Raw genomic sequence first — 24139 nt, forward strand, 5'->3', positions numbered from 1 at the left:
AGCGTTGTTGAAAGAGTTTTGCGACACCCTGTATAATTCACGCGCCGTCGTTTTGAATTACTGTTTTTATACAGTAGGTTTTGAGGCGTAAAAACATGAAGCATAGGTGCGATGATGGTGATTAAGTGATATTTGATTGATTGATTTGCTTTATTTTACTTCCTTTTTGGTGGCACTTTTGGCTAATTTGCGAAGAGGGTGAGTGATGATATGATGAATGGACACACTCAAACATCCATGCCCAGGCCAGGATTCGAACCCTAGACCCCTGGTGTGCTAGCACGATGTGCTAACCACTCCGCCACGGGGACCGGCTTACAAACTTCTTGCCTAAATGTATGAATATAAGTGCATACCTGGTATCTCGGGTTGTTAAGGCGTCCTGGGGCGTGGTGCTGATCACATCACCCCCACCTTCGGCCGTGATCAAGAAAGTGTGGGGTCCTAACTCCACATCTCCTATACCCCTTAATGGCGTGGTGCAAAGCACAGGGGAGCACTTTACCTTTTTTTACCTGGTATATGTAATGTGATGTTGTGTGTGTATGCATATGTGTTTATATACTCGCAAATAATTTGTAGAAGTGCAAAGAATAAGAAATAAATTACATACTTTTTGTAATTATCGTAGTCTGGTTGGAGCAATAATATTTTCCCCCTCAAGCCTGTGTTACAAATCCAAAAGCTCCTAAGCATAATCTGCTATTAGGTACATCAAACCACAGCAGAAATGGCTTCATAATCATTTTTATCAACGTTTGTTTTGCGTTTTATTGATGATAACCAATAGAATGATTTATAACAACAGATCCTAAAGGCTATTGTTGCAAAGAGTGAATCTACATTATACACCTATTTGTATGGACGCTTAATGGTTATAACATAAATGTACTTTGTTGCTTTCAATAAAGGCTTTAGATATTAGCTATAATGGAATCGATGCGTACCCGATAACAGTCACGATTCGCTTAAACGTAACAGCATTCAAAAGAGTTTTACTTGCGCATTAATTTGCCCATACAAAGCACTACTTGCACTATACTTTCCGTCACTTTTGTGCACACATTTTGCTCCAAAACGTGTCAATTGACACAAATATATTGACTCCAGAAACGCATAAAAATGCATAAACTGTTAATTGTACATTTTTCTGACTCGTCAAAATACATCAGTGTGCTTATATCAGCTGCTGTTGAAATCAGACACGATGATTTCAATGAAACCAAAATCGCACGTTTAACTGTGTTAATTGATGCACCAAGCTTTGATTTGACACATTTAGGGTTGTATACTCTGTCCCATCTATCTGTGGAGCAAGGCCGCGCATAGCGTCAGAGAAGGGGAGGAAATCGAGTGGGCAGAGCGAAGCAGTACACGCTGCTGCGAAGGCTGCTAACTCCCCCTCCACGCAATCCCATTCCCTCTCACGTGTTCATTGGTAGAGCCGTCTCGCGTCACTACTTGCGCAGAGACTTATTTTCGTTCGCCTGCTCCAGAGATACCTGGGACAGGGTATATGTGAGCAGGACCGGCCTTAAGTGGTTTCGGGGCCTGGGGCATACAATATACGCGGTGGCTATAACCAATGTTTTTTTCAAAGGTTTGAAAAAATCATGGATTTTTGTTCTGACGTCTGAAGAAGGACATGACAATTATAAACAACTACCTGATTCCCCGGGTATTTATTTATCCCAATCTTCTATTAGACAGGAAAATAATGAATTCTAACTATAGTGTAAAATGAACTTTGAGTTGAACGGCATTGGGAGTGTCACTATACATTTCAGCGGCCCCGAAAACTATGGATTCCACACTAATATCGGTCGTTTTACATGTCACCCCTTCCCACCCCCACCCCTAGCGGTGTCTTGGAGTTGAATGTCATTGGGAGTGTCACTATTCATCTTAGCGACCCCGACAACTAATGATTCCACACTAATATCGGTAGTTTTCGATTATTTTTAAATGTCACCCCCTTCCCACCCCCACCCATTGGGTGCCAGGCGTGTCTTGGAGTTGAACGGCATTGGGACAGTCACTATTCATCTTAGCAACCCTGTAAACTATGGATTCCACACTAATATCGGTCGTTTTCGATTATTTTTACATGTCACCCCCTTCCCACCCCCACCCATAGAGGTGACAGGGGTGTCTTACCCCCACAGTATTTCTTTCCAGATTGGAAGTGATACATGTACCAAGTTTGGTTGAAATCGCTCCAAGCCTTCGAGAGTTATGCCGGAACAAACACATATATATACACACACACTGTGTGACCAGACGTCCTCTTTTATCCGGACATGTCCTCCTTTTTAGGCGTCTGTCCGGCGTCCGGGCGGATTTTTTTAGAAATCGGTAAATGTCCTCCTTTTTTTTTTTTTTTTGGAAAGAGTATACTGCATTGGCGTATGCTGCACAGAAAATGTATCCATGCATAAGGATCATCATTTATTATTTTACATCTAAAGGTTGGATGTTTTACTTCGCTTGGAGCGCGTTAAATATTTGAGCAATGTTTGCTGAGCATCTGAGAGCTTGTCTACCATCATTTTATCCAAGGATGTCATCAGTATCATAAGAGAGCATACTGTTATACAATCTCTACAATTCTGTTACGAACGAGTCATTCATACGCTATACCAAGGTTTTAAGGATGGGAGAAACGAATATGAGGCAGGGTGTAAAGTAGTCAGTCACTTTCCCCTGCTGATGAAAGAGTGCCAGAAATGTTCACGGCAATAAAATTATATTTCTTGTCCCAACGTAAACTACATAAAATATTAATTAAACGATCCGTAACAGTCAGGATTCTAAATGGACATTTTATTGATTGATTTGTTTGATTTATTTATTTTACTTCGCGTTTTGTGCCTCTTGGCTAATTTGCGAAGAGTGATGAGTGATAAAATGATGAAATTGATGAATGGACATTCACAAACAACCAAGCCCGAGCTGGATTCGAATCCGGCACCCTGGCGTCGCAGCGCTAAATACCCCCTACACGGAGGTATCCCCCACCATTCACACTTTTTCTCACTTTTACACATTTCAATTGTTACAGTTTCTCAGTTTCCTATCATCTGGACAAACACAAATACCCATACCTTACTCGGGACTCGAACCCGGAATCCCTGGCGTTGTAGCGCGCTCTGCTAACCACTTCGCCACGGAGGTTGACACCACTCGGCCACAGGGTCCGGCAAATGGACATTTTAAAAAGTGATAAATTCTTGATGTCTTCTTCATTAGTGTCTGAAACTTCTTGGAATTTATTAGAAAAAGCACTCAATGGGATATGACGTGTAGAAATCGAGATTTCCGCATTGTCGGGAAATTTTGAATATTTTCCGTCCCGACATTGCGAATTTCCCCCCCCCTTCCCACCTCCCTCGGGTTAGCTAGGGTAATGGCAATTGTGTTGCGATTTTTTTGCGGTATCCTCTATTTTTGGGCTTTGTCCTCCTTTTTCGCCATGCCCTGTCCTCTTTTTTGAATGTATGTGTCTGGTCACCCCAAAACACATCAATATAGAGAGATTATTTTACGTATATATTTCGTATTATTACCTGAGAGGATTAAGTATAACGTGTTGGAGGGTAATTAAAGTTTCGATACGCTTTTTTCATTTCGGATGTGTCGCTGTTGCAACGTTCATTATCTTTTATTACGAAGCTCAATATCAAGCTATTATTTTCCCCATTAAACTGGCAATTTTTAATCATACCAACAACATTTTCCATAACAATTCTCTTTTGTTTACTTGTCATTGAATTTTATCCTTTAAGTGGATTTATATTTTTTCATTTTAAATAATATTTTCCGTGATTTCATTCTACAATTAACCGAATACTACTGAGAATACGAGTTCATAATTTTTCAGTCCAGGTATGTCAAAACAATCCATGAAAACCGGAAAATCAGATTAGTTGCATAATTGGAAGCAGCAGTATTTTATAAACTCGGAACAAACTGTGCACAAACAATTATTTGTATCTGAACACGGGGCTTCCTGTAGTTCGTTGCCTAGGGCGAGTGTCAGAGTTGCCCCTACCTATACCGCGTTTGTTACAACCTGTCCCCTTTCCCGCGCTAGGGAGCGCTCGACAGTTTCGGTGCCAATGAGAAACGAGGAAAAAAATCGTCTGCTGGGCAGCGAGGAGCGAATGGAAGCCAGAAGAGAGGCGCTTACGTAGACGCTGTTGCGACGTTGCTTATTTTAATTGGCTGCCTGGCTTTGACTTTCCCCAGCACCGAGAAAAGCCAGGGAGCAACTAGCGCGGGAACCGGGACAGGTTGTAACAAACGCGGTATAAGACCGGCTCTGTGCGGGGGAAGGGGAGCAGTGGCACAACCACAGGAGGGCACGGGGGGACGTTGCCCCAACCTTGGCCGGAAATCAATTTTGATGACAAACATTACCGGCCAAGGGCACCTGCGGGGGCACAGAGGGGTAATGGCCCCCTCGATTTCAAATTTTATGCACATAAAAATACATTTAGTAAAATTTTCTCGCTCGTTTCGCTCGCAATTCCTGCTTTTCTTAGTCTCATGAAGTTCAGAGCCGTAGCTAGGGAGCGGCGGTAGTCGGCCCGAACGATCCAAATGAAACAAGTTGTTAAAGAGAAAATGCCATGGCGCCCACTGAAATTATTTGCACCCTATTAAATCAATGTTGTTTTCAGTTTGCAAGAAATTGGATCTAATTCTTGCTAGCTTCGCTCGCAATATGGTTGTTTTCTGTAATGTGTTGTAAATTACCAGAGAGAGAAGTAAGACTTATCATAATTGATTTTGTCTTAAATACATGCACAGTTGTTTTCAGAAGAGGGAGCGCGTACATTTGAGAGATCATTTTTGTTAGATGATTTTATCATGTAATGTATTTAAATAATATATGTTGTGATATATGTATTAATGAAACTTTCAATACGTACGCAATTTAGTGTTATCATGTTGCATACTATGTGTAAAACATAATGTCGTACGTGAAAGTCAAACATGTTACATGTACAAAAGGAATTATATTCGGAATGCATTTATCATGCATTTCCTGCCATTCAAAAATACAGTTTATGCGCTTGTTTTCCATTATAAGTTAATGTGAAATTGAAAGTTTTGAAGAAAATATTTCAAATAGTTTGTTCCAACACAAATGCTGTAGCAGCGACTTCTACCGCTTTTTTTCGTAATTTACTAGGATAATAACTACTTTGATACTAGCACACGACTAATAATAATAATAATGTCATTATTATTATTATTATTGATACGTTTATCCTGGTACTTGCCCCCCCCCTAGACAAGAATTCGTGCTTGCGCCTCTGAGGGGAGAGAAGGGGGAGGGACAGGAATTGTTCTTGGTCCACTTTAAGCTCAGATGGCTAATTGGGATTGGACCTACAGCCATTCTTTCCCTCTGCATATGTAATTGTGAATCAAGAATCAGGCAATCATTTACATAGCCACGAAAGCTACTCCCCCGCTTTCATCTCACCTGCCTACATCTCCAATTCTACCCCTTCTCCTCCCCTTCCCCTTCCCCTCCTCTCCTCTTTATCGGCGAACAATGAACAATCTTTCTTTTATGTCACACAGATATGGAGAGCGATAAGAATTAATCTAATAAAGAGAATATTCAAGATAGTTTCAGTTTGTAGTGGTGTAACACAAATCTTATCAATTCCTGCAGTAGTACTAGCACTGCCAAATATACTACTAGCTTACTATGGGACAAAACAGGTGACCGTTACAGAAGACGACTTTTGCGCAGATGCAGAACAGTAAGTTGATTTCATATTTTTTAAAGTGTAAAACTCTTTTGAACAACACATCTCTGCAGTTGATGATGTGATGACACAGATATTGGTAGAATTGTTTAAAAAGAACCTTGTTTCATGCGACTTCGGTGGCGATGCCCAAAGAGTTGTCACTCCCGGAATATTGGCCACCCCGTGTCTTTCCCCCAAGTTTGACAAAACAATCTTACTATCAGTATGTAATGAAATCAAGTTTAAAATATAGGCCTATATTATATGAACGTGTGCAGTGTCAACAAAACTGGGGAAGGGGGGGGGGCAGTATAGTCGACGCATTTACTTTGTTAACGTCGAAGAACTGAAGAAAGCCGCCGCCACAAACGTGGCTGGGGATAAACAGCGGGCGAGTTGTTTTCGTCCAATCACACTCAACCTTCAGCCAATGGGCGCAGCTGTCATTCTGCTCGTCTAATCCACGTGGAGTCTCAGTCACATGACTGCGGATACGCTGTTGCCGTACTTCGCAACTTCAATGTGGAGACCGTGTGGAAGGTACTTCTGCGCGGAGGGACAAGGTGGCGTAGAGTAGATGTGTGGCAACACTTTGCGTTGAATGTGATTGTTTCAGCTGGTGGGCGCGATCCGTGGACTTCAAAGCCAACCGGTCGTTAACGTAGCTAGCGCGTCGACCAGAGGCGTCTCCTGAATGCATGCGGTGCATGCTGCGCATGCGTCAATTGTGGGGAAAAGGACAGCTTGCTCTGCGACGACATTAATGAGCATTTCTACATTCTAATTTCTTCATTTTATACGAGAACGCTCAACTAAGCTTATATTACATTTCTTGGATCGGAAGTGAAAGAAAGGAATAATTCTTTTCCCACAATTGACGCATGTGTCACTTCAGATGCAAGAAAAGTAATATAATCTTAGTTGAGCACTCTCGTGTAAAATAAATACTTCTCCTATATGAAGAAATTAGAATGTAGAAATGCTCATTAATGTCGTTGCAGAGCAAGCTGTCCTTCTCCCACAATTGACGCATGCGTTCACGAGACGCCTCTGGCGTCGACTATACTTTCTTTTGGTTGATAAGGCTTAGCATTAAGATGCTCACGTCCACACAACGTTACATCTACCCACTCAACTCCTAACACTATCTCGGTCAAATAGACGTACTGAAACACACTACATACCTAAGAAAACGACAACGAAACAAGTATCATATTAACAAACTTTGTAAACCGGATTTCTTCTGGACTACCGAACAACCCCGGTACCAGATCCTGCGAATTACATTGTAACTTGCAGGAGTGTATTTGTGTTCTTTGCACCAAATAAAGTCACGAGGAAATGAAAACGGGGGAACTGTTATTCCGTGGAAAAGAGGCTCTGGTCTTTTTAGGTACCAGAATTCAAGCGCAGAACTGGCAAAAGTAGGGGTGGGCAACTGCCCTCCGTTGCTTCCCCTAATCGCCGACACTGAATATATATGTGATTGGTTTGATTTACATAACTTCGTTTTTCTGCCACTGTTGACTATTCGCGAAAATGATGATGAAGAAGAAATTGATGAAAGGATAAACGCAAACATACATGGACATAGGCGTGCGCAACCCCTAATGTGTCCGGGGAAAAATGTAGAAACTACCATTAAAATATAGAAATAATATCTGTGTTTAATAAAATCCCCCCACACACACGTCACTCTCCCCAAAATAATGTGATATTGTCTACTATAATAATAATCGGTAATCATGTTGTAAAGAAGATATAATTATTTTACTTTAAAAATTGCACAGAGCTCGTCCACAAATCGCACTTAGGGCCTATATAGCCCAGAATATCATGTCAAAATATCATCTTTATGAACGTAATAGTTTCAGTGAAGAAGGAACGTGGGAGTTACGCTAATTCCGCTTACTACAAGCCGCAAAACCCCGCAGTGCGGGAGGGGACAAGTAAGCCTTTAGGGGGCCCTCAACCATTGACATAGTAGAGGGTTCGCATATGTGAAAAATAAACGTAGTACCTCAAGGGTACAGAAACGAATACAATATATACAGGTAAAGTTAAAGTTCCCTGTGCATAAAGCACCCTACCATGAAGGCACATTTAGGGTATGTGGGGGTAAGACCGCACATATTTTCGATGTCAGCCATCTCGGAGATGATGTGATCAGCACCACGCTGCGGCCGCCTTTACCCCCCCTCCCTACCAGGTACCATTTGATTTGAGGCTCGGTGGGCCACAGAACCGCTTTATGCGGGGACAAAGTCGGAAGAATTCCGTTCTTAGATCCCCAACCCCGAGTTTCCCGCATGGCAGTCAGACTAAAATCAAATGAGGCAAGAATTTCACGAGAAATGCAGTTGTGAACGTTTCTTCAACCTGTCTTTAGTCAGGAAAAAATAGGACTGCACGATTGTAACAAATGAAATGTCTCATTTTCCAGGTGTAATATATATATCACATCATCCCCTTCCCATTTAAAAATTTTGAGTTGAGTTCAATATGGCGGACGTCCGCTTTGTTCCTTTCCTCCATAGCCTAACCTGTTTCTATCATGACCAAATGTTTCCGACCTAACTTCTTTACTTTCTATAGGCGGTGCTAATGGTCTTTTGAATCACCCCCTAGACACTTATAGGTGGCTGTGTTCATGGGCGTCTGCAAAATTTTTTCCAGGGTTCGCATATGTATTTTTTTCAGGAGGGGCAACAAGGCACATTTCCCCCCATAATAGTGTTGTCCCCTCAATAAGCATTGCTTCGATTTGAATTTATCATGTTCAAGCAATAATTAACACATATTTTTGTGGCTGAAATGAAAATAAATGTGTGAAATATATAATTTTTTGGCTGACTTTCATTTTTCAGGGGGGTATTGCCCCCCCTTTCCGGACGTCCATGACTGTGTCAACACGAGATCAAGAATTACACACACACATACATATACCGTTGTTGTGTGTGTGTGTGTGTGTGTGTAAAGGTAGGTGGGTAGCTAGAGGTGGGGGGGGGGGGCTTTGGCAATATGACGCCAACATTGCACAGACAAGCAACTGAAACTTCTCTTAAGGCAACCCCAAATAAATAGTCTGTGTACGCCTATGTACAGTCACCGGCAATAAAATCGAGACACCTATATCCTGAAATACTCGCTTCCCTGCAAGGCGTTAGGTGTGTTACCCAACTGTACGGCAATAGTAGCAGTTGCAATTGAAAATTTGGTATTAAAAATCTACTTATCGCCCTAGAATTAGGCAACACACCATGCAGGGAAGCGAGTGTTTCAGGATATAGGTGTCTCTTTTTTAATTTACTGGTGACTGTACATGGACAGCACGCAACCACAAATCTCACAGAATGTTTAGTTCGCTGCACTTTTGGCTCTCTCTGCATTCGCACGTCTAGTTGGTTACACCAGGTGCTTGCAGCCTCGTATCACTCCTTGCTTTCGTTTTGAAGCCAGTGGGCGGGAGCTTATGGTCTGAGTAAGATGGCCGCATGCTGCCGCCCGCATCTACTTCAACCAATGACTTCACAGACAGAAGAACATCGCATCGGCTGCTGCAAGCGCACGCGACTGGAAGGAGCATGGAAGCAGGCTTCAACTACTACAAAGGCAAACTCGAGGTCTACTTTACACTTAAATACTACAAAACGAACTATAACTAGCTTTATTTGCAGATGGAATATTATTCCTTCAGGTTTCCTGTCGCTTCTGTTAGTACAGCCGTGTGTTGAACAGGCACCATTGCGTCCTAAATCTTATTCAAAAGTACATAAAATTACATGCTTTCTTACGGCGTCTTCGAATGTTTTGGTCTGGCTTCTCCGGTTCTGTCTTACTCCCCCTTTCTTACCTCCATGGGTTGAACGTCATTTCATTGCACCAGCCTAACACCGGATACACCTGCACTACACCGAGTGTCAAAAAGTGTAGCGAACTAGACCGAGCTGATATACAGAACAAAAACAAACTATAAATATATATTACATATATAATCCTAAATAAATAGTTCTTCACCACGCTTGGGCAGTGTTGCCACAATATGAGAGCACAATTTCCCTTTCCAAGGTGCAAAATTTCCCTTTTTGGATCAATTTTTCCCTTCACCTAAGCAAATTATATAATAATAATAATAATTAGTAGTAGCAGCAGTAGTATTATTAGTGGTGCTGGTGGAAGCAATAGTAGTACGTACTTAAGTATTCCGTTGAATTCGTTATTCGTTTAAATAAAAAATATATTATTTTTAAATATTCACATTTCAGTTTCATCACTTCCTGACCGTCCCAGGTTTGAATCCCATTCAGGAATCCATTTAATTGTTAATCCTCATCGTTACTATTTATCCAAAGTGGCATAAAAGCAACGTACAATAAACTTAAAGGAGCAGAAACAAGTAGGCATAGCAAAATAAATAACATAAAAATGTGGCGATGAAAGTCGAATTTAACATAATAATAATAATGTAGACAGATGAGCTTAAAATTTCCCTGCAACTGTGGTATTATTCATCGAAATTCCCTTTTCCCTTTTGGCTAAAATTTCGGTCTGAATTTCCCTCCAAAGGGAAATTTCCCTTCGTGTGGCAACACTGCGCTTGGGTTGCTGACTGTTTTAGATAAATAAAGATGGTGTAATGTAAGCTTTATTTATTAGAGAATTGGATCAAAATTGACAAATCTGACCATTCTATTGTCACGCTTCCTCACAAATCAGGGGGGTCAGAAGCGGAGAAAGTATACTATCACTTCCACCCCCGCCCCTCCAAAAGAAAAATCTGGATAAGCCAAGGCGTCGATTTAAAATAAATTTGGGGGGGGGCAAGGTTGGCATATTCAATATTTTATGTATGTAAATACATATAATGTCTGTCCCTTTACGTGAATTTGGAGGGGGGCAGAAAGTGCCTTGACCCCCAAAATCGGCTCCTATGCCTGCCCCTTAGGTTACTTTGTAGTATATCACTACTTACTTTCTACAAGTGTCCTTTCAACAACTGTACGTTATGTTAAACACATGTTCCCTTACAGAATAAAAAGTGACGAAAACAACTTGAACATTGCCCTTCAAAACGTGTGTATTGATAACAAACGTGTTGCCTAGCAACCAAAGAATATAACTTCAATATCCTTACATAAGGTACAAGAAGGGGAAGGAGAGAATCTAACAAATAAATAAAATGGCACTAAATGATGTGAACCGCGACAAATGTACCCTGTCCATCCACGTCCATTATCGTTCCATTATGTGACGAGTCGTTGAATGGCAGTTGTACAAAATCTTTCTTCCTGCTTTTTATGCCTAACTTAGAGTCCAGCGCAGATAATTCTGCCGTGCAATGCGCGACAGAACTAAAGAAGCAGTGTTGCTAATGGAGCAGATAGAAAAATCGCTGCGGTGCGCCGATGCACAGCTGTTACGTACAACAATAAAATTAGAGAATTCAGGTCTATCTAACGTTGAGTTTTAAACGTCATGCATTATACCAGGACTAGGATTAATATGTACTAACAAGTGACTATGTATGTAGCTACATACATATGGACTAAAAATTCGCAAAATATGAACTAACACATAAGTAAAATTACCAAAAATGCTGCAAAGAAGACTTCTTCATACGATTCCTTATTTGAGTGATTTCAAACAAAATAAAAATATATATATTATTTTTCATTGCATTAATGCACTGGTGGCGTTCTAACTTTTCACTCCCAAAACCCGTATACACTGGTATGGAACTGCAACGGCAGAGAATAACATGCCAACGTGTTAAACCGCTACAATTGCACCATAACACTCCTCCTGAAGCAGTATTATTATTTCCTCTCTGAGATCGGCGACAGTCGGTTGCCTTTGTTGTACATTTACAAAGGATGCCGGCTTCCACAACAATAACAAGTACATATACTGCCACTAGACGATAAGCTGCGCGGCTTTTTCTTTTGTTATGAACCAGGGCCGGCGCTAGTCATTTTGCCTCCCTGGGAGGTGGCGGCAGATGCCGCTCTATTTCGACCCCCCCGGTCATTACGCAGCAACGGAAAATTGAAAATCAATATATTCCTAACTAAAACATCAAAATATAAAATAAATAATGAGACTTCTTATGCTATTTCAATACTATTCAGCGCAAAAGAATATCTCGCTCGATCACAGTTTTCAATAGGCTTATTTTTTTCTTCTCTTCAAATTTTGCCGCTCTGGGCGATGGGACGGTTCGCCCTCCCCTTCCGCCGGCCCTGCTATGAACTTGGTCACCCATCAAAGCATGGCAATTTTAACACAGAAAACAATATGTATCGCATTAAGCAGCAAAAATGACAGCCTCCTCTATGCAATTTCTACAAGAACACGTGCCGGAGCCAGAGTTGAAATGATGTTGGAGCCACATAATTTATTTATTTTGAATAATTCCAAAATTATGAAATATGAACAATTTGTTGCTGCTGTTCGCTGCTCTCTTGCCAAAATGCTTTATTGGGATGCTAACACCATGACTGGCTTCCTCCTTCATGAACTCGTGCACGTTGCTTAGAATTTCCCGAGCTTGGCTATGCAAGGTTTTTGATTTCAACTTCGACAGAACTGGAGGCATTATGGAATTTAACGTTCATCAGCAAACACACACTTTTACATAAACACACGCAATACACGCACACAACGTCAAACCGGTCAAATACTTAGTATAAAATAAAAATATGGTGCTTCCAATCCAACAAAACTCACCGCCACTTTACCTGCTTTCCCCTTCCGTGACAGAAATAGTGCTTCATTATTACAGTTGGCAACACTAGTTACTAGCTAGCCAATGAACATGCACTGCATAAAAGAAGCAACGACTCCGCCGTGCTATATTGCCACATTGCCGTCCCTGCTGACCGGTGGGAACCGCGAGCTGGAGCGCTGTTCAATTGTTTTCAATGAAGTTTGCGCGAGTGTGTCCAGGAATGGAATGACAATATGGCAACAATAGCGAAGGTTTTCGAGCAGGGTAGAACACGTGATGCTAAGAGAGAGGGAGACGAAACGAAAATACGTTTCTACGCAACGGCAAATTTACGTGTGTGGCACTCTACCTAGGTACAACTGTCAAATAGCGTCAGGGCCGGATTAGGGGCTTGAGGGCCACAGCTCCAGCTATGGGCCTAACTTGGGACTTAATTTTGGGGGGGCAGGTACGATCTTGAGTCGTAAGTTTTTGGGGGAGCTGAGTTGAAAAGTTTTTCATCCCATAAAAATATTGCCCAGGATTACAGCTAAATAACTGTTACATTTGCGAAATCATAAATATTATTATTTATAACTTAGCTCCTCAGGTCTTTGGATGTTAACAAAAGTATCCTTAACTTGTAAATTTTAACAAAACTGAAAATTTGGTGGAGGGCAAGTGCCCCCCTTGCCCCCGCCAAGGCTTCAGCCTTCATCTGCCCATTGGCAGAATTTGCTTTGAGAAGGGATAGGGAATGAAAAATTCTGATATTTTGAAATGTAGTAAAAATATACAAAAATATAAGTTATGTTTTAACTGAAATTATATGTAGGGAGGGCTTTACGATGTTGTTTGCCCCGGGGCCTCCACATATACAGGGTGTCAACAAATGATTGAAGCGGTTTTATGATGTTACTGTACATGTATTATTGAACGTATCACGAAGTAACTTTGGAGTTTAGTAGAGAAACTCAAAAAGTTTTGTGACACATTACAAGTTACGGGGGTTTTCTGTTCCCCGTGGCGCATATTAGTGACTTTCCGAAACTCAATGCTTTTTGTGCAATCTCAAAATGTAGAGTTTACGGCCCCTCCTTCTTCAGCGAACAACTATTACGTAATACGGGTAGGCCTATCCTGACATGTTAGAAAATTGGCTCATGCCACAGTTCAAGACAGACATTGAGAACTTTATCCAGCAGTCGGATGGTGCTCCACCCCAGTTCCATCACGATGTTCACGAATTCTTAACCGCCAGTGTGTCAAACCGATGGGTTGGTGGCTGTGGAAATGATGATCAACGACTTAAGTCACGTGTTTTATTTGCATTAACTTCGTTCTTAGAGTGAATGGAGAATAACTTAGTTATGAAATATCGATTTACCATTTCCGAATAGTAGTCGTAGAGTGCATGGTGGCTACAAAAAACATAGCTACGCTCAGTGGCGAAGCCTGACATTTTTACGTAGTCATCGCAAGACTTGCGAAACGTCAGGGTCAATCTTTCAACCAGGGAAGGGGGAGGGGCATTCCTACATTGATAATGATAACAGTGTTCGTACATGACGTGTGAAGTAGGGATGGCTAAATCTATTCTAAAAAAAAAAAAAAAAAAAAAATGGAAAAATTGTTAAACTTCTCTCTCCGAAATCCGGGTAGTAGAATTTTTGAATCAAGATTTTTAGATTTTCTGGAATCCTGATATTTTTGGCCATTCCTGGTGTGAAAGTAAGATATGTAAGGGAAAAGGTTCTGTTTGAGTAAGTATGTCTATCACCTCGAGAACAAAAATCTTGATCAATGTTGTCATTTGTAAGCATAGTAAACACAAAACAGCAGGAAGTACTTCGGGCTTTGTAAATCAAGAACATTTTTTTTTTTCCAGAAATCGATATTTGAACCGCAGGTTCCAAAAAAATTAAAAGAAGAAATACTATGAAGAAAATAGGATGGATCCAGAACTGATTTTTTTCAGTTCTTTCAAGCAGTAACCGTGTGGAAATTTATGCTTTTGCTTACTATAATCCTCTACGTCTCTTGTTTCCCCTTTAATACTAAAGAAGTGAGACGAGGATTGTCTTATCGGCGCAGTGGAACGTAATTATCATATATTAGGTACTTAAATTATTCAATTTAAACTTAATATTTTTTAACACATATTCTTTATTACAAATAATATTATTACTTATACTTTCCAAATTTAGTTAACTCAACAGAAATTTCTATGGATTATATCCCCGTTAAACTAGTACAGTTAGTCCCATTTGATTGTCACCGTCAGTAAGTAAGGGCTACATGAGTCTGAGCCAACCGCAGTCCCGCCCAAAACCCCCACAGCCAACATGACCCAGAGCAATCCACCTAAATAATTAAAACAAAAACAAATTCCTTTTCTTGCTCTTTTAAGAACTCAAAATAACTATATTAATTTTAGGTAAATTACATCCGGCCATGCAGGCCCCAAAAGGGTGATAGACGGTAATGCAGTATACTCAGCCTGTCCAGCCTTTGTCCAGTCCGTCCAAAGTCTCTCTCAGTCGGCAAGGATCTGCCACGCTAGACCTCTCGCTCGCCCAGCGCAGAAGCCCAGCCAATGGCATAACCTTCCTGAGTCACCTGTCTATTGAGTCTCAATACGTCATTCATGAGTAATATTACACTATGGGCTTACATTACTTATATTTTTTCTATGCACCATTACTTTCATGTGTATTCTGTGTAAGTTGCGATGCGATGCGATGCGATGCTCTTCAATATTTTTCTCTCTCTCAAAAAACAAGAGCATTGCGTGCTTTGCAGTGCTGGACATTCTGAGAAGTTTCATCTTCATGTCACAGAAACCCTGACGTGTTTGTAAACAAGGAGGCTGAAAAAAAAGGTATCTTATGACCAGACCTTCAAAAGCGAGGGAAAAGCGGTCGAAGGACCTTGGATTCGCAGACCTGCTGCGATGAGCTGGCCCGCCTGACACCATTGCACTCAACGGAAACGCAGCGGGACGGTTGGGCACGGGGGGAGGGGGTTGTAGAACTGGGCTCTCCTATCGATGCGCTAAACTTAGCGAATCTCTTGCGTATTTCTAGCTGTTTAATGGCGTTACTTGACTAATTTCGCTCAAATATGCGAATATTCTGATTTATTTTTTCTTCTCTAAAATATTTAAAAAGCAATATTTTTATTATTTTGCTTTGTCATCGCCGCATCTCCCGATGACCGCCACTGGCTACGTTCTATCCTGAGAAACTCCGGAGCAAGGCCGCTCATAACGGTAGAGAAGGGGAGAAAGCGAGTAGGCTCAACGGAATCCCATTCCCTAGCACATGTTTATTGGTCGAGTCCTCTAGAATCACTACTTGTACTTGCGTAGAGACTTGCTTTTGTTCGCTCGCTCCAGAGATCCCTGGGACAGAGTATAAGCTTTTCTTTCTTCTTCCCTTCCCACAAAGATTTTTGCTTGATTAATTTGGATTATTTTACTTTTCTGCCACTTTTGGCTAATCGCGAAGTTGAGGATGAGTGATGATAGGATGAAATTGATGAAGGATGAAAAGTATGCGTGGACAGTCAAGTATTGGCATATTAATTAACCCTTCGTTGGTATACGTGTTCTAGAGTAACGCTGTTGGTACACGGTGAGCGTGGCGTTCACATACGAATTTCATCGGGTTGTTGTCATTTTTTCGAATACATCTTTACATTCAACATATTAAAATTAGTTTGTAAACATCTATTGGCTAACATACAGGGTGATCCAAAAGTGTGGGGACACCCGAATAAAAGTTGAATAACATACTGTTCCACAAAACTAACATTGTAGGTTTGTAATAGGGGTAGGGAAAAATGTTATAGGGCGTATGACGATGACGGCCGCCATCTTGAATTCAACTTCAAAAGGTTAAATGGAAATGGAGTGATATGATTTATCAAATCAGACTAGAATTTCACGAGAAATGCAATGGTGAAGGTTTTTCGACGTATCTTCAACCATTAAAACGTTATGACTGAATTCTTGTACCAATTTGCTCCTTTTCGTGGTGTCAGAAAAAAGCATTAAAGTGTATTTAGCGCGTCAGTAACGCATCGAGATCAAAATGACGTCTAGGGAGAGAAGTTCGCATGCCATTGCACACGATTTTAATCGAGTGCATGCAGGAAGAGCTGCGCATTACGAATGGTTGTCTCAAACAATTACAGTGTGACGCTCCCATTGAATGAAAGGTCCTTCACAGTGACAAGGCTAATGTTTATGTTCATAAGGAAGTTCATAAACAGAATATTTTTTTTTTTCCATAACAGACATTTTAATGCTTTTTCTGACACCACGAAAAGGAGCAAATTGGTACAAGAATTCAGTCATAACTTTTTACTGGTTAAAGATACGTCGAAAATCCTTCACCATTGCATTTCTCGTAAAATTCTAGCCTGATTTGATATATCATATCACCCCCTTCCCATTTAAACTTTTGAAGTTAAATTCAAGATAGCGGGTTTCAAGATGGCGGCCGTCATCGTCATATGCCCTATAACATATTCCCCCACCCCTATTACAAACCTACAATGTTAGTTTTGCAGAACAGTACGTCATTCAACTTTTATTCTAGTGTCTCCACACTTTTGGACCACCCTGTATATCACTTATAAGTTAAAAATGAACGAATGTATTATATAATAATAAAATTTATAATTTGTATTACAATATTACTGATTACCTATTATGAGAGACGAATTATCAAGGAATAATAACACTTTTTATAATTTTATTTGGAATTTACTTTTCATGTTTACTAATTTGCATAATAATAGTAATAAATTCCATAATTTGTTCTTTGGTGACTAGAAGGATGTACATTCTACTTCGTAGTTATCCCACCCAATATATTGAGAAAGGATAAGTAAATTAGGTTTATCTTCATAAGGAAATTTATCAGTTTGCTATCACCTATCAGGATCACTTTTCAATGACTTCTTAACACCATCATCTTCTGGGCCTTGAGAATCGAACCCCAGGACTTCTCTTTTCTCATCACGTGGTTCAGCAAGCCTTGCTCAGAACTGCCGTTCTTCATTCGTGATGACTTAATAGTCAAATAAAATAATTGCCGAAGAATCAAAAAGAAATCAGCGATACAACACAAATTCAGTGAGAACAGAAATATAATGTGTTAGCAGAAATTGGTTACGCGGTTGGTATACGTGTGAGCGTGGCGCTCTCGAAACATAGAATGTCATCAAGGCAACATGTCTGTGCAGACTGAGAACAATGCTACAACATGTAAGCATGTAACCTGTGTGGCCATAAACATTACAAATGATAGCTACACAACACCAGAAAGTGATATATTATCTGGGCCTGAAAAACTTACAATTATATCCTACGTACATCAACATAGGGTTAAGCTTATTTTTTATTTCTTCTAGGTCCTCTGCTTGCCGCAAAGATGAAGTTCCCATTCATAGCAGTTTTTGTTATGATGGCCACATCCTGCATATCCCATTCTGAAAGCCAGGGAATGTTAGAAATGGAACCCATGTAAGTGAATTAATTCTTACTCAAATACACAAGATTGCCTGCCAACGAATTAGACTCGGCCTCCATGTTGGAGTGGTCAGCGTAACATGCTACAAAGCCAGAGGTCCCATCCCAGGATGGAATCCTATTCAGGAATGGATGTATTGGGTTTGTTCCATCACAGTGGTGTAGTGGCCGCCCCCGCAATGCGGGAGGGCCCCGAGCTGTTGGGGCCCCGCAACGTTCTCTCTCTGTGCTCCTGAAATTTTATATAATCCCAGAAATTCAGTAGATAGTGTCGCTTCTTTAAAAATTGGATTTATGAAACAGTTATTTGGTTCTCAGTAACATATCGTAGGACGACGTCTGCGATAATAAGCGGTGGCGTATTGTCTCAGCCAGAGCGCAACTTGGCATTATGGGTCAAGCCAGAGAATGGCTTTTTGGGGTGAAGGCGTATCCACCTCTGTCCTAAAAATAGTGTTTACTATCCTTTAAACAATTTCGCCAAACAGTATTTTTTTAAATATATGTGTATTATATGTAACTTAATTCAAAAAAACGTTTCGAACAAAAAATACAAAGGATCACGAACAAAATAGTTGGCTGTGTGAAACCTCCACTGTCCTTTTGGCTGTGCCACTGGGTTGAAGTAACAGAAAATATTTCTAATTTCTTCATCCAGTTATTTATCAGAGATCCAGACCACCCTGATTTAGTTTCGACAAACTACTAAATTGATATATAGCCTAAGTCGATGACAAAGAATGGGAAGGCAGGGTAGTAAAAGTTAATTCATTTTACAACTGGAGGGAGAGAACTAACTTTTGTGTGTCCGTCCCACTCTGACATCAAATCGATTTTTTTTCCACTGAGGGGGCCCCCAATATTTTGGGGCTCCTAGAGAACTGCCACTGCCACTGTTCCATCATCTTCTTAACAAAGGGCAAAAGCCATCATTTCTTAATACATGGCAGTTCAGAGTGCCACGTTATATGGGTAAAGAAATGTTTCACATGGCAGTTCAGAGAGCGTGTCATAGGTTGTATTGAAAGCATCCGTGTCTCTTGACATTAACAAGGCATCAGAACTCCTAAGCAAGGAGTTCCCAAACTTTTTCGTTTCACGGCATCCTTAGGCCATGTCCGAAAGGTGCAAGATCGTACTTGAAGCGAACATCCTCCGAGTATGGTCTTGGAATGCGGTCTTCAAGTCGTGGACTGGAAGTGAAAGTCTTTCGAATTGCACTTCGACTGCAGCGCCAAATACGATCAGTGGATAAAACTTAGTACTCGTTGTTTTCCCCACGGTTTAAACACTTGTTTTTCACCATCGAAATCACATACATTTCTACACATTATAAGAACTTTATAACTAACAACTTGCTGGCCCATAACGTATATTTAACCCATGTTGCTGGCTTTCTACCTCCGTGATTTTAAACAAATGAACAACGAGTGCGGAAATCACGTGACCTAGTCAGCTCCCGTCTGTACTGCAAGCTGTGCACTTGCGTACTTCTGTTCTTGGCACTTTTGAACTGTACTAGTTGAAGTCACTTCCACTAAGACCATACTTCAAGTCCGTTCTTTGTACCTTTTGGACAGAGCCTCGGTGTTTCAAGACATTTCCTTGGCACTCAAGTCAGAATGTAGGCCTATCTAATCCTTGCAATGCTCAGTTAGTGATGTTAGGTTGCTTGCCTGAAGTTAAAAAATAAACACATATTTCAAATTCAGAAATATTTTGTGTGTAAAAAGTACTAAATAAGCACATATTTGGAACTATCATGTCATTTCACTGAAAATATTGGAACATTTAGCGGCACCCCAGGGTGCCACGGTGCACACTTTAGGAACCAATGTCCTAAGCTATAACATAGTAACTAAATAACTAACAAGCATCTTTTCAGATCGTGTCTATGAATGGAGAAAAACCGAAACAGTTTATTAAATAAATGCAATATGAAAGAGCAAGTAAATTATTGCTATTTATATGTTCAGTAATTTATTTGTTACAAGAGTTTTTATTGATAGTATTAGCCTATTTGTTTTCATGCATTGCGGTGGGGAGTTGTGTGTGCAGGCCTGAATTTCCCAATAGGCTTCATAGGCCCAGGCCTAGAGCGGCACTTTGGTAGGGGCGGCACGATTGTTTGTCTTAAATTTATAAGGAATGCCTAATTCTCGGATTGGCTCTTTTTTCTCCGGACACACGAATGGAATGACTTAATGTGGTTGTATCTATTGTAACTATAAGTTAACGAAGAATATTTCTTAAGAGAGAAAGGCTAGCAGGGCTCGGAACTAATTTACTAATTTGTTGTTTTAATTACCGACATTGTTGTTTCGAATGTGCAGTATTGTGCTGAGCCAGGTTGGCGATTGCGGCAAGAACGTGGAGCCTGCCGCTTGCTTTTGAAAGACAACACCGGCTTGGCTGCGTTCCAGGAACGCCGTTCCTTGTTTCTGCCGGCATTGGCCGCATATCAAAAGCATGTTATTCGCGTTGAATTGTTGAGAATTAAAGTGTCGGCGCAAGCATTATTAAAGGGGTATCGCATTGTACTATTCTACTGTTAGTTGCTCAAGAATATTATTCAAGAAGTAGGTGGTGTGTCGCATCTCGCATGTGTCAGTGTCCGACGTGTGTTTGTTGGGGTAACTTTAAAACGTCATTATGCTCATTATCAGTGATGAAAGAGTAAGACTCAGTGGGTCAAAATACAAAAAGTGAAAAGTAGAAAAGTCATATCGCTTTGTTACATTTTTTGTATGGTGGTACATGTTAAAATGTAATTTATATAATTTATGTCATATCGCTTTGTTACAGTTTTTGTATGTAACTATCATTTAATTAATACTGCATGTCGTTAATAGTAAAAATAGTAATACAGAAAATAATGTTGTTTTTTTTCTTGATAAATGGTATGGGGGGCGGCAGAGCTTGTTTGGCCTAGGGGCGGCAAAGAGGTAAATCCAGCCCTGTGTGTGTGAAAGCTTCGACCGAGTTCTATTTGTGCTTTGTATGCAGTTTTAAATGGGCAGGCCATGTGGTACGAATGGGAAGAAGAGTTACAGGATTCTTGTTGGAAAACTTGATGGTAAGAGACCTGTAGCAAGGCCAAGCAGAAAATGGGGGGGGGGGGGGATAACGTTGAGATGGACCTAAAGGAAATGGGTAAGGATGGAAAAGATTGGATTGATCTTGCCCAGGATAGGGTCAGATGGAAGGCTTGTGTTTCTGCAGCCATTAACCTTCGGGTTTGCAGAAGGCTAGAGAGTATGTAAGTTGTGCAAATAAAGTAAGTGTTAAGTGCTGAAGGAAGCTAAACTGAAACGTCCTGGTTTTTACGCTGGCCAGAATCTGGTCAACCTACCAAATGAAGTAGAGGGCCATGGACGTCTGCAGGATTTTTTTCCGGGCACATTTTACTCCCTAATAGCATTTGCCACGTCAAAAACACTCTTCCAGTTTGAAGTTGTGTTCCTTCAACGTCCTTATTATAATAATTGTACATTATTGTAAATTGATATTATATAGTTTCTCTCTCACGCACACAATATTGTGGTAAGCTTATTTGTATAATTATTTAATTTTGGATAAGTTTTCTTAGTACACTTGAGATTAAAAAAAAAAACTTTCAAATTGATAAAAAGGGGTAGGCAACCATGACTTTTTTATGGATGCAGTTGACAATGAAAGCAGTTCCTTTCAGCACACATGCACAACATTTAAAGTTTTAAGAAAATTAATATGAGCAACATTTTCTTTTCATTCCAGGTCGCAAATAATTTTGGATGAAAATAATTATGACTACAGTCTTTATGTGGATATATTACTTGAAACACTCATAAAATATTTGATAAAATATTTTACATCACAGAAAGAATTAAACTTTTCTTCCATGTCGGTATGGATTATTTTACTACCTCTAACACAATTTATTTTTAAGATCGTCATTTTGCTCATTAAGTGCACTATGCACAATTTAGTGTAATATTACAGTACAATAGTACAAATTTTGATCATATAAATGGCTACAATAATTTATATTGTTCTTTACTTCTAAAGTGATAGTTTACAAATAATTATATGCAGTCATGAGGAATGAAAATGTTCAAAGTTATGGGGTTAGAAAGGCAAGATGAAGGTCTGTGATCAGTAAATATGTACAAGGAAAGAAGCTACAGAAAATGAAAGGCATACAAAATACGAGGGTCATCCGGAAAATAACTTCCATTTGGGTATAAAAGAAACACCAGGACATTGTGTTATATTTATTATATACAACTGAAAGAGACAACTCTAAGCTATATTTCTACATAAGCACCGTATCTGTTGAGACACTTATCATATCGGCGAACAAGGTTTACATTACCCATGTCAAAGAAATCTGCCGCCTGTGCATTCAGCCATGCAGTAACACTGTCCTTGAACTCCGGGTCATTGTTGAAGCACTGTGCCCCTAGCAACTTCTTCATTTGTGGGCAGAGGTGATAATCGCTAGGGCCAAATCTGGGGTGTAAGGAGGGTGGTCAAACAATTCCCACTGAAAATGTTGGAGAAGGTCCTTCGTTTGAGAAGCAGTATGCGAGCGAGCATTCATGCATGAGAACAATGTCAGAACTCAACATGCCACGACGCCTGTTTTGAATTGCTCATCGCAATTTCTTCAAGGTTTCACAATACACTTGGGCGTTGATTGTCGTGCCTCTTCCAGAAACTCCACCAACAGTATTTCTTTTCTGTCCCAAAACACAGTTGCTCAAGGATAGTGTTACTGCATTGCTGAATGAACAGGAGGCAGATTTCATTGACATGGGTATAGTAAACCTTGTTTGCCGATATGATAAGTGTCTCAACAGAAACGGTGCTTATGTAGAAAAATAGCTTAGAGTCGTATCTTTCAGTTGTATATACGAGGCTTGTCCGGAAAGTAAAGATACAAACACATTTGCACGTTAGGGGAAAAATGTGTACCAAAGTTGGCAACACTGGCAGTAACCGTGATCCATACGACGAGGATTGGGAGTGAGTCGACAGTGCTGCGTTGAGTCTTGTGCGAGGAACACGCGTTGGAAATGGCAACGGCGATACCGAATCCCGCCAAGTGTGAAGTGCACGCCGTGATCAGGTTTTTGCAGGCACAAGGAAAGCGTCCATCGGAGATCCACCGAGAAATTGTGACTGTGTACGGGAACGTAATGAATCGTCAAAATGTGGCGAAATGGTGCCGTGCCTTCGCAGAAGGTCGACGTGATGTTCATGATGAAGAGAGAAGTGGGAGGCCGTCAAAACAAACGGAGAGGCATGTTGTCAAGTAGAATCCGCTTGATTCATGACAACGCCCGCCCCCATGCAGCGAATGTCACCAAGGATCTGCTTGCACAGTTTCAATGGGAGGTTCTTCCCCATCCGCCATACAGCCTCGACCTTGCACCCAGTGACTACCACCTGTTCCTGTACCTCAAGAAAAATCTTGATGGAAAACACTTTGCCGACCACAATGAAGTCAGGCAAGAAGTCACAACTTGGTTCCAGATGCAGGAGGCGGATTTATACGATTCAGGGATACAAAAACTTGTTCCGCGTCTGAACAAATGTTTGGACAATGGTGGCACTTATGTGGAGAAATAGCCTTTGTATCAGTGTATCAAGTGTAACTTTAGTTACGAGCAATACATTTATTTTATATCTTATTTTTGGTTTGTATCTTTACTTTCCGGACAAGCCTCGTAATACGAGGTGCATTCAAGTTCTAAGGTCTCCTATTTTTTTCTTCATTACTAGAAGCAGTTATAGATGTGAGAGTTGTTCGAGAAGAAGCATCCATTCTTGAAGGTTGATGAGGCCAGATGACAGCACGAAACGGTCCATAGGAAGCTAGTGGCACTATATAACGATGGACATGTTTTTGATACTGGAAATGACATCACTTACATCGAAAGAACAGTGTGTTATTATCCATTTTCTTCGCCTGCATGGAGTAACACCCATCGATATTCATCTTAAATTGACTGAGACATGCTGTGGTGGTGTCATGGACGTGAGCAATGTGCGTTTGTGGGTCCGATAGTTCAAGGAATATCGAACATCATATGAAAACAAACCAAAGGAGCCTCACCCACGAACCAGATGCCAGTTACTCCA

General features: G+C 40.6%; 1 protein-coding gene across 1 annotated transcript in view; it reads left to right on the forward strand.

Annotated features, from left to right (window-relative positions):
- The first annotated feature begins 5649 nt into the window (after positions 1 to 5649).
- LOC146001166 (uncharacterized) overlaps positions 5650 to 24139 on the forward strand; it is a 28381-nt gene continuing 9891 nt past the window's right edge. Inside the window, exons 1-3 of the mRNA XM_083138456.1 lie at positions 5650 to 5780; positions 17896 to 18007; positions 21770 to 21899. Coding sequence (XP_082994582.1) covers positions 5771 to 5780; positions 17896 to 18007; positions 21770 to 21899 — 252 coding nt within the window. The 5' untranslated portion in view covers positions 5650 to 5770. The remainder of the gene's footprint in view (positions 5781 to 17895; positions 18008 to 21769; positions 21900 to 24139) is intronic.

Source organism: Lepisma saccharinum, chromosome 17 (genome assembly GCF_977018435.1).
Source record: "Lepisma saccharinum chromosome 17, izLepSacc3.1, whole genome shotgun sequence".
NCBI lineage: Eukaryota > Metazoa > Arthropoda > Insecta > Zygentoma > Lepismatidae > Lepisma > Lepisma saccharinum.